Source organism: Gallus gallus, chromosome 1 (assembly GCF_016699485.2).
Source record: "Gallus gallus isolate bGalGal1 chromosome 1, bGalGal1.mat.broiler.GRCg7b, whole genome shotgun sequence".
Classification (NCBI taxonomy): domain Eukaryota; kingdom Metazoa; phylum Chordata; class Aves; order Galliformes; family Phasianidae; genus Gallus; species Gallus gallus.
In genome coordinates, this window is record NC_052532.1 from 96,753,103 (window position 1) to 96,771,704 (window position 18,602).

The 18,602-nt window shown below is 35.9% G+C and overlaps 1 protein-coding gene and 1 long non-coding RNA gene across 8 annotated transcripts in view; one reads left to right on the forward strand and one right to left on the reverse strand.

Moving 5' to 3' along the window:
- ROBO1 (roundabout guidance receptor 1) overlaps positions 1-6,618 on the forward strand; it is a 707,723-nt gene extending 701,105 nt beyond the window's left edge. For all 7 annotated transcript variants that reach the window (XM_046904542.1, XM_046904541.1, XM_040653484.2 and 4 more), the window contains 3 exons: positions 2,449-2,757; positions 4,051-4,250; positions 4,885-6,618. In XM_046904542.1, coding sequence (XP_046760498.1) covers positions 2,449-2,757; positions 4,051-4,250; positions 4,885-4,899 — 524 coding nt within the window. In that variant the 3' untranslated portion in view covers positions 4,900-6,618. The remainder of the gene's footprint in view (positions 1-2,448; positions 2,758-4,050; positions 4,251-4,884) is intronic.
- A 5,921-nt stretch (positions 6,619-12,539) lies between these two features.
- On the reverse strand, positions 12,540-17,887 carry LOC121108368. The gene is made up of 3 exons (XR_005842846.1): positions 17,780-17,887; positions 16,023-16,361; positions 12,540-13,996 (listed from the first exon to the last, which is right to left on the reverse strand). It is a non-coding gene; the product is annotated as an uncharacterized LOC121108368 (long non-coding RNA).
- Between the last annotated feature and the right edge of the window lie 715 nt (positions 17,888-18,602).

Below are 18,602 nucleotides of genomic sequence, written 5' to 3' on the forward strand. Positions count from 1 at the left end.
TGTGAGCAGTTACTGTGCTTGATATGCTTTGGCCTGGACTTGGCATGGTCTGATGCACTGGACTCTCATGGAATGTATCACGTCCTGTACTGGACAGAGTCCACACAATCCTAGTTGTTGATTTACAACAGGATGCATACTTCTTAAGACCAACATTTTTTTTGGAGCGGGTATTGATGCAATGTGTACAGGGCTAGGCAGTGCAGTGAATTTCTTTTGGTTTGCTCTTCTGTGACTAGAGTTCATAGGGCACTTTGATGCATAGTGGATGTAGACTGCTACATACTGTGGATGTAGAGTGCTATTGTGATGTCTGGAGCTTTATTGCTAAAAACATTTAGGGAGTTGTGGAAAACAGTGGAATGCATCATAACTGATTCTGTGCTTTCTTGCCCAAATCAGTTGTAGTTAATGTTTGAGAAGTTAATGAATGAGAAGTTGCCTACCTATTTTGTATTTATAGCTCTTTCAGATGAACAAGTACAGTACATTGCCTACAGATCTGCCTTTGTTCTTGCTTTATAGCCTAATAATTCCCACTACTTAGATAAAATCATTTTGATTCATCCATTTAGTATATCCAGGCTTCCAGGTAATTTACACTGTGGCTTTTCAAGTTTTGGAAATGACAGTGTTTGCTCTTAAAAGCCCTCTGCAAATGGTGAGTGTTAAGCAGATACTTAAAAAGTAAGTGCCGGTATTCAGTTGCTTAGTTTCAGCTATTTTTTAAAACTGATGTTCCCCAAACTGCCAGAGTTTGATAAACAAACTACTCTGTGGAATTTGCAAAAATTATATGGCTTACTGTCCAACTTGTACCTAACTAATAGGAACAGATTGAAAGAAAATTCTTTATTTCTCATAAAATGGATTTGGTGCCATATTCAAGCCACATACTGAAACACACAGAGAATTTTTGTTGTTGTTGTTGTTTTTGTTTTGTTTTCTCTTACCAAGATGGTGGAGTTCATGCAGCAAGAATGACATTATGAATCTCATTTACCTGCATCCAAACTGAGGGGAATGACATCTTTTTTCCTCATCATCTAAGTCCAGCTGACAGCTGATAAAATACCCAGTCTTACTTAAAACAGGTCAAGGGCGATTCCAACTAATGTCACCAGTTTAACATGGAGGATGCTAGTCAACTTGCAGACAGTACTGAATTCTACTGCATCTAACAGTGTGGCTAGACCGAGTCATTTGTGTTTTGTGTCACTGGAAAATTTCTGTCATCTGTTGGATCCCAATTTATACATATATGTTAGATTCCTATTTTTTTCTTATGCATGATTGCTACATTTAGTCTTGGTCCAATTTAGTTAGTTTTCAGTTGAGATGCCGTCTTGAATACACTGTGAATTAGCTGTAAGTATATATAGAGATGCTGTTTAAATACCACAGCTGCTCCAAGATTTTTATGGAAGAAGAAAGAATTAATGCACACGTTTAAAAGGCTGAAATAGTTATTTTTCATTAACAGAGCTGTTCATTTTTCTTAGCAATCTCATTTGTGAACATTAGCCTCAGAAACATCTTACCGCCCTCACATTTTTCAACCTGTTTTTCTCTTACATCTTTGTGATTTGAGCATACAACTTTGCTCTGAACCACTTTGATATTGTCACTTCCTTGTTTTACTTTAAATCTTTTTCCTTCACATTTTGTGTTCCACAAAGCACTTTTATATCCAGATGAACAGTTTGTGCTTCCTGGTTTTAAGTTTTAGTACAGCAATAGAAAAATGTAACAAATTGAAATGTGTGCTTTATAAATTTTGGTTAAAATGCACAGAATGTTAGAACTCTTTAAGCTGTACTAACTTAAGGGACAAGTTGAAAAGAGTAAGTGTCTTTTCATTTTTTGTTCTTGTTGAGAGGTTGTTACTTCTTTGATTGAATGGAGGGGGATTTATATCTCATGACATACAAATCTCAAGAACGTGTATGTTAAAATTAACTTATTATCTTGAAAGAAGAATGCAGTAATTAAAGCAGTTTATCCCTACATGTATCAGCAGTGTATCTGTACAGTTTTTACCCCAGCTGACTTGTTTTAGCACTCAGTCTATTGAAAGCCATGAGGTATAGCAAAAGCTGTTGGTTTCTTGGATGAATTTCGCAAAAATGCTAAATATCAGCAAATATAATAGCAGATATGCTGATATTTAAGTGCCTAAAGTTACTACAACTTTTTTTTTTTGTAATTATTTTTTAGAAAATAATGTGATTCGAGAAGGTCTATTCATTTGTAAAGCTTGATGTTTTGAAAAATACCCATCAGCAGTTATAACAGTAATGTAATACTTCTTGAGGTTAAGAGAGAAGGGCAGAGGGAGGGCTGAAAGTAAATAGAGCATCTGTTTCTTCAGCAGATGTTAAATATTATTTTTAATTTTACTAATGTGTGATGTCATTTTAATTATTATTCTTTTTTCTAACTCTGTAGACTTGCCACCCCCTCCCGTGCCACCTCCCGCTATAAAATCACCAACCGCCCAGTCCAAATCTCAGCTGGAGGTGCGACCTGTCATGTTGCCAAAACTGGCTTCTATAGAACCGAGGACAGACAGATCTGCGGAAAGAAAAGGAGTGAGCTACAAGGGGAGGGACGGGGTGGATGGGAGACAGCATTCAGACATGCGGACAAATTCAGGAGAGCGGAGAGAATCACAGGAACAGCAAGGCGACGGGAAACTGCGAGGAAGTAAAGCACCAAAACGAGAAGGCACACCAGCAAAAACTCATCTTCTTCAAGGTTATTTTGCATGCTGTGTGTTTAATGAAGTACTGCTTTGTTGACTGTAGGGAAGAGGATAACTCTTTCCAGGTCTCTCTCACACACACGTGAATGAAGTTCTGTCTACAGCATTGCCAGCATTTACCTCTAAATACACAGTGGTAATACAGATCACATTGCAGATTCTCACAAGAGTAAAATGCAACCAAAAACTTATGAAAAACATAGCTTTTCTGTTTTGTACTCCTTATTCATCCATCATATCTTGAAGCTAACTCTAATGAAGCCCAAAAATAAATATTCCTTGAGAGGCATAAGGATCAATGTCCTTGCTTCTAGCATAGGATCAGAATCTAGTTGTATCTAATCTAAATATACTCTAGGTTGTAGAGGAACTGGCTGAAGTGAGATAGCATATCTGCAAGTCAAATATCTAATGTTTCTACCAAAGAATTGGTGCTTGGCTCATTTTTCTTTAATTAAGGAGGAAAGTGCCTCATCCTCTTTAAAAAATAAGAATGCCCGGGTATTGATACATTAGATATAAGTACTAACTGACATGGCATTAAATGTATCAGATCTGATCAATCAAATCTCTTTTTATGGAAGTTGGTATGATTACTAGTAAGTGGAACATGATTAGTGGAATTTACCAAGTATCCACTAAAGCTTTCAAGACAGGTTCATACAAATGCTCTGTCTGGTCGTGTCTTCCTAAAGGCGTGCAAGGTCAGTATCAGGGATGACTGGGTAGTAAATTGGTTTAAAGGGCACATTAGTTAGAGATTGTTACTGATTACAATGAGTTACCATAGATAACAGTTATTAGAAGGTTGCATTTGAGAATGATGCTGAGACTTTAAAACATGCCTCTTTGTTTCAAACTCAGCTTGGGAAATATAAGGTCTACTATTTAGATGCAGTGAACTCCTTGTTCTAGTGAAATATCATGCATGCATTGTCATTTCCTCCTACTCAGTCATATATACTGCAAGGGTTGTTTTTTTTTTTTTTTTTTTTTTTTTTCATTTTCTTAGAGAGTATTGCAGGGATCATAAATTGAAATGAAGTGGACATTAATCTTGAATTAGTTTTTCTGTGGTGAACATTACTACGTGAATATTATAAATTTCCCCAAGAAAGATTCTATAATGCTATTATGGAAACAGTGTATTTCATATTCTTGTCAGGCGTCACTGTAATCCTACTGAGGATCATAAAAAGTAAAATAAATCAGCCATCTGCAAAAATTTTGAGATCACAGTATCTCTGAGGTTGTAAACATAACAGTGTGTATATTTGATTATACAGAGGACATCCTGCCATATTCTAGACCAACGTTTCCAACGTCAAATAATCCCAGAGATCCCAGCTCCTCCAGCTCTATGTCTTCGAGAGGATCAGGAGGGAGACAGAGGGCAGATCAAGCAAATATAGCCCGAAGAAATGTTGCAGAAATGCAAGTACTGGGAGCATATGAACAAGGAGAAGAAGAAGAAGATGAGATGGAGGTAACTGTAGGTGTACTACTGACCATAAATAGATAAATATAAGTTTATTTTCTGTTCTTAGGTGTTGTACTTTGCAACTTGAAATATTCTCCTTAGAAAATCAGTACCTTTACTGTCTATTAACAGTGTATGTAATCTCACATACTGTTAATGTGAGCATAAAAGCATAATGTTGCATTATGGGAACATAATGCAATGGGAACATAAAAACAAGATGTTGCATGGAATAATTGTCTCCACATTAAAACTTGTAGAACAGAACTTGTAGAAATAAAATATTTAAATGTGCACTTTGCATTATCCAGATTCATTCAAAAGTCAAAATAAGGCATCGATTCATTTATGAGCACTGTACCATTGCCTTTCACAGTTTTTGGAAGTTTCTACTTCTAGATTTTAGTAAATATTAAGACCTGTGAGCATTTTTTTTTCTTTTTTTTCCTACTTCATGATGTTAATTCAATTTAAATCCTGACTGTAGAAAGAGTGTGCAACATGCAGTCACAATGCTGCACATACTTAAAAGTAATAATTATTGTTTAAAGGTAAACTTCTCTAAAGTACGTAAAGCAAACTTTAAATAATACAATCTAACTTATAGTCATTGGTGTCTTTTTTTCTTTTTTTCATACAGGAAACAGAAAGCTGAAGGCAGCAGCATGTACTGTAACAGGCTTTTGAAATCTAATCAGAAAAAAATTAATCACTTAAGATGCCTCAAGTCTGATGATGTTTGACGCCAGAAATAATGTTCAGTGCAATCAGAGTGTACAATTTTTAATTTTTTTTTTTCATGCCATCAGAATGCTAGTTTTTATTTTACTCTTTCTTTGTAAACCCTCATTATTTGAAACAGCTCTTGCTTGTTCCCTGATGCTAAGTTCATCACCTTCGCTGCCCAAGAAGGCAGGTAAGCTGCTCTTCATGGTGCTTAGGTCAGCTTCTGCTTCAAGATTTGAGCAGAAGCATGGGAACCCCAAATTCCTCCCCTGACAGTCAGTGCTCAGTACACTTCTGGTACACCAATGAACCAATTGGTAGTGTAACAAGTAATACAGCATTGATTGAACACTTCCACAAAGTGAGTATTGTGGAGAGCATTCTTTTATTTTACTGTAGTCTGCTGTTAGTCAAATGGCATCTTGCAGTTTTTAATACAGACTGTGTATCTTTTTTTTTTTTTTTTTGCCAGTCTCTTGCTAACTTTTTGCAGCAGATACAGTTTTACAAATACAAATGATAGCAATTCAGGATGAGGTGGTTTTTATTGTAAATACGTACTCATTTTAAATCCCCTGTGGTACTTTGTCTTTCCATTTTCAGCGTTAAGTACATTCTTATTAAAAATGTCCCTTGGGATGGACAGGAGGTAAGGCAATGTAAATGCTGTTCATCTAATCATGGCATGAGCGAGTTTATTGAAAACATTTTCTAATTCTCAGCCTCAAAAGTGCTAATGAAAATAAACAAGAAAAGCAGTGGACATTTTTAGTAAAAATTGGATAATATCATTAAGTGTTACTGGCCCAAATCTCAGACCTCTACTTGTGTCAATTCACCTTAAAGAAGTGCCACTTAAACAAGTTTCATTTGATCTTGGCGGTTATGTTTTTTGTAATGCACTGCTTATCTTTTTTTTTTTTTTTTTTTTTTTTTGGTTTTAAAAGCACAATCACTAAACTTTGTTTGTAAACCATTGTAACTATTAACCTTTTTTTGTTTTTTGTTTTTTGTTTTTTGTCTTATTGAAAATGTTAAGCATTTGTTTGGGATATTTTTCGTTTTTTTGTTAATGCTCTATGTTTGTATTGGGAATATTTGAATGATGACAGATGGTAAAGTAACAAACCTAAATGTGGGCCATAATCAGAACGCTTCTCACTTTTCCTGAACTCACAGAAAATTCTCAATCTTGTTGTGGCCTCTCTCAACATTGGATTATCATTAAAACTGAAACAAATAGAGGCATTAGTTGCATCGAATTTGCCAAATGATGTCCTCTGTCTGTAGAGTTTATGACCTTTTTTTGTAATTTAAAATTTCTCTGTCATTGGTGCTAATGGAAAAATATGTGTTTGTTTATTGACAGCTATCAGGACTAGCCCCAATGGAAAAAAAAAGAAAAAAAAAAAGAAAAAAAAAGTGTTTTGGTGTTTACCGAGGACTGAAATTTTTCATTTAGCTAATTTTTAAAGAAAGGTTACATAGAAAGGATGTGCAGTACTAAAGGAACAATCCATGTGATTAATGTTTTCATTACGTTCATGTAAGAAACCTCATATTTTAGCCATAATTTTGCATACTGAGGATCCAATAATCAGAAAAGTAATTTTTGTCACATTATTTATTAAAAATGTTCTCAAATACATTCTCTTTCTTGTGTAGTTTCTTGTGTTCCCTGATGCTTAATTTTAGGGTCAATTCTGACCTTTTTTCTAATGATATGAATCAGAATCTATCCCACTGAAATCATGCAGGTTACAGTAGCATGAGCAGAGTAGGAGAGCTAGATGCAGCATAAGATTTTACATAATTACAATTGATTGCCTTCAAGATCTGATTTCTTGGTGCTTCATGAACTGTGATAACTAAAATGTCCTTTAGCCTGCCAATTTCCAGAGGGAGCTGATGAAGAAAATCTGTACCAACAAAAGCATTCACCTCAGGGGTGTGATACATTTGTTACAAAGGAAATAAGATCCAAATACGTAAAGGGAATGAATATTATGAGTCATGTTTTTGTTGGAGGTCTGCACAAATACAAGTTTTCTTAACAGCCTGCTGTGGTCATTCTGTGCCCTACAGAGTCCTGCTGTGGATCACAATCAAATAGGTAACATTCCCTTTTCCACTCTTGCATTTTCATAACCCCATTCTTGCTTTTTCTTTCTGTACCCCATTATTCCTCCAAAAAATAGAGAGAAGAAAGCACTCTGCATGAAAAAAAAAAAACCCACAAAACAAAAAACCTGTGTTTTTTCACTCAATGCAACCTCTTTGCCCTTCATCGTTTTCGCTTCCATATTTCTTCTTTCTGAAGAGCTTAAAACAGTCTGGAGCCAGATCCAGAAATGCTGCAGAGTACTACAGCACCACGTTTTGCTACTGAAGATTGCCAGAGCCTTAACATTTCAATCAGGCATAAGCCATAAATGTAATTTATTTCATAATTATGGCTTCAAAGCAGATCTTAGAATAGTAGCATAAGTTAAATGTTTTGGTGTTACATTTCTATTTTGATTAGAGAGGAGATTTTTTGGCGTCTTCAGTCCTCATGCCTGAGTTCAGAGAACCATGCATTAAGCCACCAGTGCAGTCCAGATAGGATCTTTCATGCCAGACTGCACCACAGGAGGCATCCTTCTAGCCTACACCTTTCCATCGGAGTAGGCAGTAAAGGTCAATTTGATGAGTACAGACTGCTTTAGCAGCTGATTGTCTCTCCTGGTGCTAGGCACGGCCTGATGGTTTGGGCTCAAGCCATTGCCATGGCAGGGTGTGAGGATCGAAGTGGAAAACAGGTTTCCTGAGTTTGTCAGCTGCTTGGCACAAAGGCTTAATCTGCTGCCAAGGGTGTAGTGTTGCATCACAAAACTGGGGCCTCGTTGCAGCTGTGTAGTGTGTGAGTGTATACCTCTGTAAGGTGTATCTGTCCAGAAACACTGGGGCTGTGAGTCTGAAATAACTGCAACTCACTCCATTACTGGAACAGTGGAATGCTGGAAACCACTCCTCAGATCCCCAGCCAGTGTCAGTCTGTACACCTACGCTGGCAGTCAGATTCCAACTACGTTTCTGGCCTCAAATAATGGTAAGTGGGAAACTTTACTCAATGATTTCTCTTTTATTAAGAGTTTATGTAATTCAGTTTTATGGTGTTCTGTAAGAAATTATTTGGATTGTTTTGTGATTTCATTCAGTTATGAGTAGCTGTATCTTGAGACACTGTTTCATAGATTTGTCGCAGAGTTCTGTCACCTGTACTGGATCCTCAGTACATTATGGTATTTTAGTAAACATGGTAATGAAATATGCAATAGTTTGGCCTTAGGAATGTAGCTCTTGTTAGTATTGATATACGCTTGATTTGGTCTTTGGCACTCAGATGTAGTAAAACTAGGTCATCTTCATCTTGCTACTTTACGTAAAACATTATTTAGTAATTGGCAAGCCAACACAACAGAAGAGAGTAGTTTTTAGAGATTTTGGTTATGCTGCTTCCAAACTAATACCTAAAGAGAGCAAATAGAAAAGTCCGTAGTATTTGTGTGCTGTATTAACATAATGGACGTTGAAATTTGATTTCACTTACAGTGAGTTCTCTGAAATCCCATCTGAGTTACTATTAAGTATGACTATTCAAAATAATCATTAAGATATTCTTAAAGATGTCTGAAGATAAAGAAATAAAAAACAGGAAGTGCCTTGCATATGTTTTAGCTTTAAATGTCAGTTTATTTTCCAAATCTTATTTGTTTTTAAGCATAAATAACATTTGTTTTCGTTTTAATATTACGGTAATGCAAATATACAGTGCTGGAATCTGATTTGGCAAAAATGTTATAGGAGTAGGTTAGCCATAGCTGAACATGAAATCTAAACAATATAGTTTGTTTTAACTCCTGAAAATACATTTGAACTGTCCACCATCTTACTTCCTTTGTTCCAGAAACAATGAGTCATTAAAATACCAATTTAGTTAGTTTATGGTATTTTTACCTAAAATGTTGCATGTACCATTTTCTTCGTGAGCATTCCGTCATGCATTAACTTCCTGCATAATAAATAAATAAATAAATAAGAATGAAAAAAGAAAGAACTCCCTTGTCAAAAATGTAGGATCCATCCAAAATAACATCTGTCCTGCAATGTTTTTCTCAAAATCCTGTTTCCAACATCTGTATTCACAGCTACTAAAAGATTGTCTTACTGTCAGCAACAGAACAACGTGATAAAAATTAAAACTGCTGTATTGCTTAAGTGAAGCTTTCAAATTAATTGAAGTAGCTACTTATATTTGGAGAAAACATTTTAAACCCTGTTTTGTTATGTTGGAGAGAGAGGGAAATTCTTTGCACATGAAAATCCTACTGCTTATACATAAAAGAAGCACAATTTGTTTAATGTGTGCACATAAAGATACTGATATCTGAAAATGCAGATTTGTGTGTGTATACAGTTTTGTATTTACTGAGCTTAATGATTAGGAACTAAGAGTCTGTTCCAAACATTCAGCTGAAAGGCGAACGTGTTCACAGATGTCTGAAGCTCACAAATAAAACCTCACATGCATGGATGTCATCCTTGCTGAGGAAATTCTTCAACATCTTCATTTTTGAATGAACTGAAAATTTCAGAAAATCAAACCCAGGATTGGTGGATTTGTTTTTCATTTATTTTCATTGCATACAATGATTTCTTCATTGCCAATAAGTTCCACAAAAAAGCCAGTGTACTATTATGTTATGTATGGCAGTCTAAATATTTGAAGATTAGTAACACCATTTCTTAAAATTCAGCTCCCTAACCTTTTTAATCCAATGATTCATAGATCTCAGAAGCAAAAATTTGAAACACGATACCAAGGAGGGTCCCTTTATATAACAGTGGGGATGGGAAAAAAAACTCCATTCTATACAGAAAGGAAAATGAATTGGTGAAATTGGAATCCTGTTGCTATTAAAGCCCTAAAGGAGGAAGGCAGACTGGAGAGGAGGGAATGAAGGGATGCAAAGAAAAAGGAAATCAAAAAGCTGAGGAATCCAAGACTCATGAAGTTAATAGCAAAATTCCTGTTTAATCAAAGTGACTTGCAAAGGAATTACCTTCTTACAGACTGGTAAACATTAGCCACCACAGTGCAATGAACACTGGAAGAAGAGTCAAATCCTTGCTGTATGCTTGTTTTGTTATTCTGCTCACTAAATGTACACCAAATAGGCTCATTTTCAGCTGCTGGAGGAGGCAAGTGGAGTTTTTTTATTCACCATGGCATTCAGAATTCTTGTCACATGAGTTGATGAGGGTAGAAACTACTAATTCCTCATCTCTATATCTGGCATAAAGTGGAGCCAATTGCTTTTCAGATTTTTTAGGAGCATGACAGTCAAAGCCATGATGATAAAAAATGTGCTTATTGATTTTTTTTTTTTTTTTTTTTCTGGCCTAAGATATTTTTAGCAAGAGCAAGATCAGGAAATGTAGAATAAAAGTGTTTAGTATTGACTTTTTTTCTTTGGCTTCCCACCAGTATTAAAGCACAGGTGTGGTTCAGAGTCAGCAGCAAGGGATAAAAGCAAAGAAGCTCTTATGGACTTGAATGCATAAAAGGACAAAAATGAAACAAAGAAGGAAAGAAATAAACCTCTCTCAGCAAATGTAACTAACAAGGTGTTCCTAAAGTAATTGTATAGCATAGAAAATAATGGCCGAGAACTTTATATTTGCTGTTAATTGACACAGAATCAAAGATTTCATTATATTCCTGAACAACATGTTTGCAAAAGAAATCATAGTCTACTGAGCTGAGTACAGATCATTGCAGAGATTCTCATACTGACTAAATGCCTGAAAAAGTGGAGCTCTGAACTGGCCATCATAATACTGAAGTCTTTAACAATTTCTTGGGTATGGGTACCTGAAAATAGCATATGGATAATGTAACAATGCAAGGTGATAATCAAGTCCAATTATATAGGAAATAAGCTATTTAGGCAGATGCAAACAATACCAGTGCCAAATGGCTTTGCAGAGGTGCATCTGTTGTCTGTTCCTTGAGCTAACCTCTGTCAGGGGATCCATCTGAGACGGATGTGGACAGTAAGTATTACATCCCTGCTACTCTAAGTTAAATGCTTCGGGACTTCATCAGAACCACTACAAGCATTGTATGTGCCATAGCTAAAGGAAGACATACAAAAAAATACATTAATTTGCCCATTGGACTACTATTTTCTGCCTTTCTGTGCATTATGATATTGTTTTCACTTGCATTTTTCCTACAAAAGGAAAAAGCATACAACCAAATGCTTTGGTTGGTTATTACGGAGGCAGGCAGGAAATCCAGACCCCACACTACTAACACTCTGTACTGCCTGTGTCTTTAGGTAGGGCAGTAACACCATGCTAGATATACGGTGGAGGGACTGAACAAGTTGTTGGTTCCAGAATATTAGTGTCAGATCATGAAAGAAATCAGGATGTCCAACCTCATGAACAACCCAAAACTTAGGTCCTTTGAGAGCAAGTAAGCACTGTGTTCCTACTGTATTGCATATGGAAACTGTAGTGAAACAAATGGTAAGTGATAACTTCTATGGAGACAGTCATTTTTGGCTATCATGGTAATTATCATAAAAAAATGTAAATGGGAAATTTCAACTACATCATTTTTTGATTGACTGAGTGTTTGATAACACTGTACAACAAAATAAAAAGCAGGATGTTTCGAGTCAAATTTTCACCTGTAACAAAACATCCTTGAAAGAACCTTCCCATGAGATTAACAAACAGCTTAACTGCATTTCCTGCAGTAGAAAGGTGCTGCAGACACTTTTTTGTAGCAGATATGCTTCAGAGCAGTCTGAATCCCTGTGCCAATTAGAATTAATATATAGTGGGATTCATTTGATGTCTGTCAGGCACTCTGAGTACAAACATTTCTGTATAACCCATAACTAGTTGAGCACTTCTGTCAGTTTTGCTTTAGGATCATAGTGAAGATGGTTTCTCAGTAGCTTTTCGAGATCTTTTATTTAGTTAGTTAACCAGGCCACTGATGTGTGATAAATCTATAAAAAAAAGGAAAAACAAAAAAGTGGAATTGATGCAGGTTTTTTGTTTGTTTGTTTGTTTGTTTGTTTGTTTTTTCCTCATTCCTTGCTTACTGCTTGTAGGCTTGCTTTCTTGGGAGCATTCACATTGTCACTATATTTTGACATCATGCCCACAGTGTGGAAATGCAGATTCCAAATGCCAGGAAAACACATATGTACCGATTTCAGTTCCTTTATGCTTCTTATTCAGGGCAAACTGCAGAGAATGCTTGTCTAGATAACATTTGGAATCTTTTATTACTATCAATGACATATTGACAAAGTTTGTAGGAAACTGGATGTTTTAATAAATACATCAAGTTTCAAATTAATTCAAACATTGCCACTAATTTGAAGAAAGCATCAAATGACAACTGCAGAGAAAAAATATGAATGATATATTCCTTAAATACTTGCTGGTTGCAAAGCTTCAACAATCAGAAGTTATTCAGTGGTTATGATTATTGCCGTTAAATCAATTATATCCCAAAGAAGGATGGTGTGTGTTAAAAAAAATGCTAAAACTAATGTTGAAAAAATTTTCTATTAAATATTTAGGAATCTCATTTGACAGATCCAGAGAATGCTGGTGTGCCAACATTCCTATTTTTGAGGAACCTCAAAGCAACATTCTGGATATTTCTTCAGGTGTTAAAATAGGTTTAGCAGGAAATAATCTGTAGCACTATTCATTTCCTTGCCAGATGCTTAAAAATTTCAGCCGTAAGATCAGCTGGATTGTGGCCTCTCAAAATGCAGGAGAAAAAAAATGTGGAAACATAGAAGTGTGAGTTCAGTTACAGGATAAATAAAATACAAAACAGTGTTTGTGTTGTTGAGCCGTCTGAGAGCCCAGGACTTTGAGGCAAAGAATGTCATGACAACAGCAACAAAACTAAGCAATGAAGTGTTCGCTACAGTCAGTCACTCCAGCATGTATGTACACACCCCCAGGTTTAGGTGTCTTTGCTGCTTGGTTACCTGTGTGGTTACAGTTGCAAGTTGTGGTATCAGAGCTTGTCCTTTCTTACTATGCCTCAGTGGTCTGAGATTGGTCCCTGTGTTTCAGAGTAGTGAGCGTGGCTGCCCTATTTATGCCCTGCAGTGCAGCACATCATCAAATGACAAATGTCAAAGGTATGGCCTGCTTCCTTGGGTGTTGATCATTTTATGTCATATTCAGTTAAGACTTTCTACTATATTATATTAAATTATCCTCTTGAATATTTAACCTACTTGTTTCAGAAATGATGTCTTTGAAACATGTCAGTGCCTTGTTTCTGTTGATGAATAGAGTAATGCTTTAGAGAAGATAGATAGGTTTTTCATAACACCACACTGGTATTCAGCAGATCTGTGTTGGATTTCTTGGGCAATTATGTGCTTTTGTTTGGCACTGGCTCTGAATACTACTTCCAACCTGTCTCTAGTTATCAGTTTGAGCTGTTGGCTCCTCTGGACAGTGGCTGTCTTCTATTGTGTATATATACGCATAGTGGTAGAGGGTGGTTGAGTCTTGTATTGCTACTACAATGTAAATAATATAGTGCAATTAGTAGTAAAGTGTAAGACTTAATGATATTCTGAGACCATCAATAGAGCCCCCAAAGGATTCAATTTGGGACAATTTTATTTAATATTTTCATTAGAGTCCTTGACACAGAGGCAGGAGTCCAATAATGAAATGCAGTGATCACAAAAGTTGTGAGCAATTGTCAGTGTGCAGGAGGAATGTGTCACCTTGAGAATTGGAGCAAGAGCAATAGGATGAAATTGAAGTAGTTCAGTATGCAAGGTCATGCATTTAGGAATTAATAAGAACGCCTGTTGTATGCTGGAAATTCATCAGCTGAAAACAACTGTGAGGAAGAAAAAGGCCTGCATAAATTTGTTCATCTGAGGAAGTTTCAAAAGCTTCCAGTGAGTTGTTACCTGTAAAAACAAAATAAATGTGAATGTAAGATCTTTCATAAAATGTATTTCCAGTAGAAAGAAAGGGAAATATTATGTAAAGTGGAGAATTGTGTCAAAGAGAGATTTGCATTCAAGTAATAGTAAAACTTTTTAATAGGAAGTATGATAGATGTGGAAAAAAGCCTGTTTATTGTTTTTATGTGTGACAAATAATTTCCATTTCTCAGTAAAACTAAAATTCCAGTGAAGTCCCACTCCTTTTGACAGCTGGACTCATCAGGAGACTCATGAAAGCACAAGATGCATCTTTTCTACTGACAGTGATTTCTGAAACTGCTTCTGAAACGGGCTGGAGTGATTGTACTAAATCTATCACTTTCAGAGCAAAGTGTCAAGGTTAAAACTTAAGTCAAGCTTTTCCATCCAAATCTCAATCTAAAGAAAGAAAAAGAAAAGTGAACAATCTTTGTAGTGGTTTTGGAGAAATAGCAAGTGAAGCAGAGTACCAATAGTTTGAGTTAAATAGTTAAATGGATAGACAGAAAATATTGAACTTCATTCTTCTACCAACTTATTTTCTGCGGATGGATCCGAAGTGGAGTGTTTCACCTTAACTTGAATCTGAGCTAGATGTATCTTAATCTATGGGGAAAGATAACAGCTAAAACCATCTGATCAAGGTCAGAAAAAAAAAAAAAAAAAAAGAAGAAGAAAGAAAGAAAAAAGAAGAAGGAAAGAAAGAAAAAAAAGTAAGAAAGTGGAAATGAGTATATGTGGAGAAGAAAACATGAGCCCTCCAAAAGTAAACCTGAAGTAAACACACAGCAACATGATCCATAAACCAAAAGAAGACACCTCTGTATGATTATGGAAGTTACCAGGAGACTGGGGAAAATAAAATACCCTGTAATCAGAAGGTAAATTTTGATGTGCTATAGGAGCAGTATCAGCATGGTACCGGAGAAGAAGTTTGAGTTACTAGAGGATCCCTGGAGGTGTTCAAGAAACATAGTTGTGGTACTGAGGGATGTGTTTTAGTAGGCATGATGGTGATGCACTGATGGTTGGACTAGATGATCTTAGTGGTCTTTTCCATCCTTTATGATTCTGTGATTCTAACACAGTAACTGGATTGCTCCTGTGAGCCCATAGATCACCTCCAGGCACCAAGGAGGGCTCTGGTGAGCCTGATGATAATTCTTCAATGCTGCATTAACAGTGAGCAGGTCTCTGTCTTATGGGCATCAGCACAAACATGGGAGCAAAAATCAGGTTCCCCCACATGTTAGTTTAATGCAGTTAATAAAGGCAATTCAGATATTCTTGTGATTTTGTTAGTCTAGTGCTTTGATTTATTTTAAAGGGCACTATGTATTGCTCTTATTGCCTTTCTGTCTGCATGCATAAGTGATGCTGTTTCTGAGAGCAAATCTTTTTCACCCATAGTGCTGTGAAAATGAAATAATTTTCAAATGTGTTTAAATTAAATATGCTTAAATTATTTAGAAGCCTAGGATTTAGGCCTAGAATACATTTTACTATACTCAAATATTTGCTGCCTCTTCACATGATAGTTATGCAGTTTTTGGCATCTCAATGTAATTAAAGATAACCTCCTCCCCAAATATTTCATTATAACAATGTTGCTGCCTGCATAGCTGAATCCTACACAGAAAGGGGAAGGAAATTTATAATAGTATATAATGCTTTTATTGATATTCAAGTATTTTACAGTGACACAATACTTAAATGCTAGTACAATTGTAATGACAGTGGAGTTTATAGAGCAGTAAATCAACCTCTCTATACTGCATATCAGTTCTGAGGCAAAAAATAAGTGTAGTTTGCTTTTAAGTGTTTTTGAAAATCGTATCCACTACCAAAATATCTTCATGTATTTTCTTGACAGTCGCAATCTCTTTTGCCAGGGATGTTATACACAAGAGAATGAAAACTATAGATTGTTTTTTATGATGGAGTCTACCTATGGATACATTCCCTATGAATACACCCCTCCCAGTAAGCATTATTCCTCTGCACTCACCTCCTGAAATTGCCTTTTGTATCCACATTAGATCACTGAAAGGGAATTACATCCCTAAGGCTCCGAAGCAGATCTCTGGAGTACGCATTTCTCCTGGCAAGTCTTGTCTCTCAGCACCCTGGGCAGACTGCCTGGTTTGACAGTCTGGCCTTCAACTCTAACCTCTAGGTTTTTATTATCATTATTGTCATATCTGCTCCTCTGTCATTAAGATACTTTCCAGTTTCTCTTTATTCAGCTGGGAGCTTTAAACCCTCTGGCTCATAATTTCCTTTTCTTTTTTTGGCATTTCTTCTTCTCAGTCCTTTCATGAAACTCGTCTGCTGAGTGACATGCCCTCTGTAAAACATAAGCCATAATTACTCTAGGATTGCTCATACTTGGCATAAATAGTGTACTTGCAAGTATGTAGCTTATAGCAACACGAGTCATATTTAATTAAATTGCAAAGCTACATCTTATGGTGTTCTTCAGGAGAAAGAAAAAAGTGAGAGAGAAGGCAAACTTGTCTCAAAGAATTTTTCATTCCAGCTGCTGTGTTTAAGCAACAGCTTTCCAGAACTGGGCATATAGAAGTGTGGAGAACAGATACCTTTCATTTGATATATACCTTTTATATGGAGGACATACACCTTCTAAGAGGATGACCAACTCAGATCTAGGTGTCTGCACTGATGAATATATTGCGAGATGAATACATCTCTATTCTCTTTATTTTTAAAATATTTACAGTGTTAAGATACAAGCATTATTGATATCGCTAAGATAACTTTTCCCTTGAGCATTTCAAGTAGTTCCTTTAAAGAATACCCAATTTTAATTTATCTTATTTTTGGAGGATGGACATTCATATTGTCATCATTCTTAGATTTATTAGAGTAATGTGAATTGCTACTCTAAAAAATACAACAGAAGCATTAGTTTACTTGCAGGCTAAAGTTTTACAGGTCTGCGCTGCTTATGAGGTAATTTTCTCTTTGAAAAGGCAAAAATGGATCATTTAGTATTTCCCATTTTTATCAATTCTGTTCTGTCACTACTTGCTAAAATAGCAAAATTGAAACATTATTTAGTTGTAAGGTTTCAACATTCTTGGCATTACTTTTAACCCCCCCCCCCCCCCCTTTTTTTTTTCTTTTTGAAGCTATAATTCTTAGTTCTGATAGAGAATAAAACCATCTCAAAAATAATTCTATTTTTTCTGTATGGCTGTGGATATATTTAGACATTGAGGCTTAAAAATGCTGGCTTAGGAAAGTCTACAGTTTCAACCAAACCCTTCTGGCTTTATACAAATGCAAATATGATGAAAATCTCAGTCTTGGTTAGAAGCCTTGCAGCAGAGTTTTCATTCAAAATCCTGATCTGTTTTGCTTCCAAACTCTAATGATGTGAATTCTACTCAGATTAGTATTGCCATCTTTCAAGCTGCCCTTCAAACTGAACTGAACCATAATCTCAGGACAGTTTTAACAAGTTTGTGAGAGATTGATATTTACTGGCCTCTCTGAAAGTATTGCCTCCTATTTATTTCTGTGGAAACTACAACAGATACAAAGAGCACAATAACACTATTTGATAGAGCAAATTTTTAGCTACAAAATGCTGTTTTTCAATACAGTCACTACTATTAGCTACACATTTTCACTAGTGATGAACAAGAGCATGCATGCTGTGCTAGTCAGAAGCTGCATGGCTGTCTGGAACAGGGTTTGTCTTTCATGTCACTATCGCCACTGCTGAAATGCAACACCTACTGCCTCACTGTGCTCACATCCACTGTTTGGTCTCCATAAATGTTCAGCAAGCATTGCTGAATGTCAGTGGCTGCAATTTTTTCTAGGTGGAGGAATTCAGTGACACACCTTTGCTTCATCTGCATTGTGATGTCAGACACCGTTTTGTCACATTGCCCCTCTGCTGCCCTCTGTCACACAACAACAAAATGAGATATTGGCAGGAAGGTTCAACCTCAACTGCCAACATCCACCCCTGGCATTGTGGGCCAGCATAATAAAATAGAAGACATTACTTTTGGAGCAGCCTTTGTATTTTTAAAAATACTGTGGCAGGAAGCTCTTATAGTCTCTATAGCTAGAGTTCAAATTTTAATATAATTTAATTTAACTCATAGAAATTCTTGAGTATGGGTTTGTAAAAAGTTAATGTGATCTTGCCAATTATAGGTTCTTATCTATAACACGTGGTTCTTTGTGATGTAAATGATAATCTTTAGAATATTTTTTAATGCTTAGAGTGTGTTTATATTATTAGCTGGAAAATGAGATGCTAATGTTTCTAAATTTGAATCCCATTCATAAATAATTTGACCAAATTCTTACTGTCCCATCAAACTAATTCTACGAGAGTAGTTCACGAACAGGTAATCCAAGGTATGCATAATACAAAGTACTCCAAGGGCTATGTGAACACTACGGTATTTTAAGCACAAATTTATCCTTATTCGTCACTGAATGTGACCAAACCATTATTTCATACTTCTGTTCCAAAAGTCATTTGCTACAATTCTGTAAATCCTTTAAATGCATGTAAATCTGGCACTTGTAAACCTCTAAAATG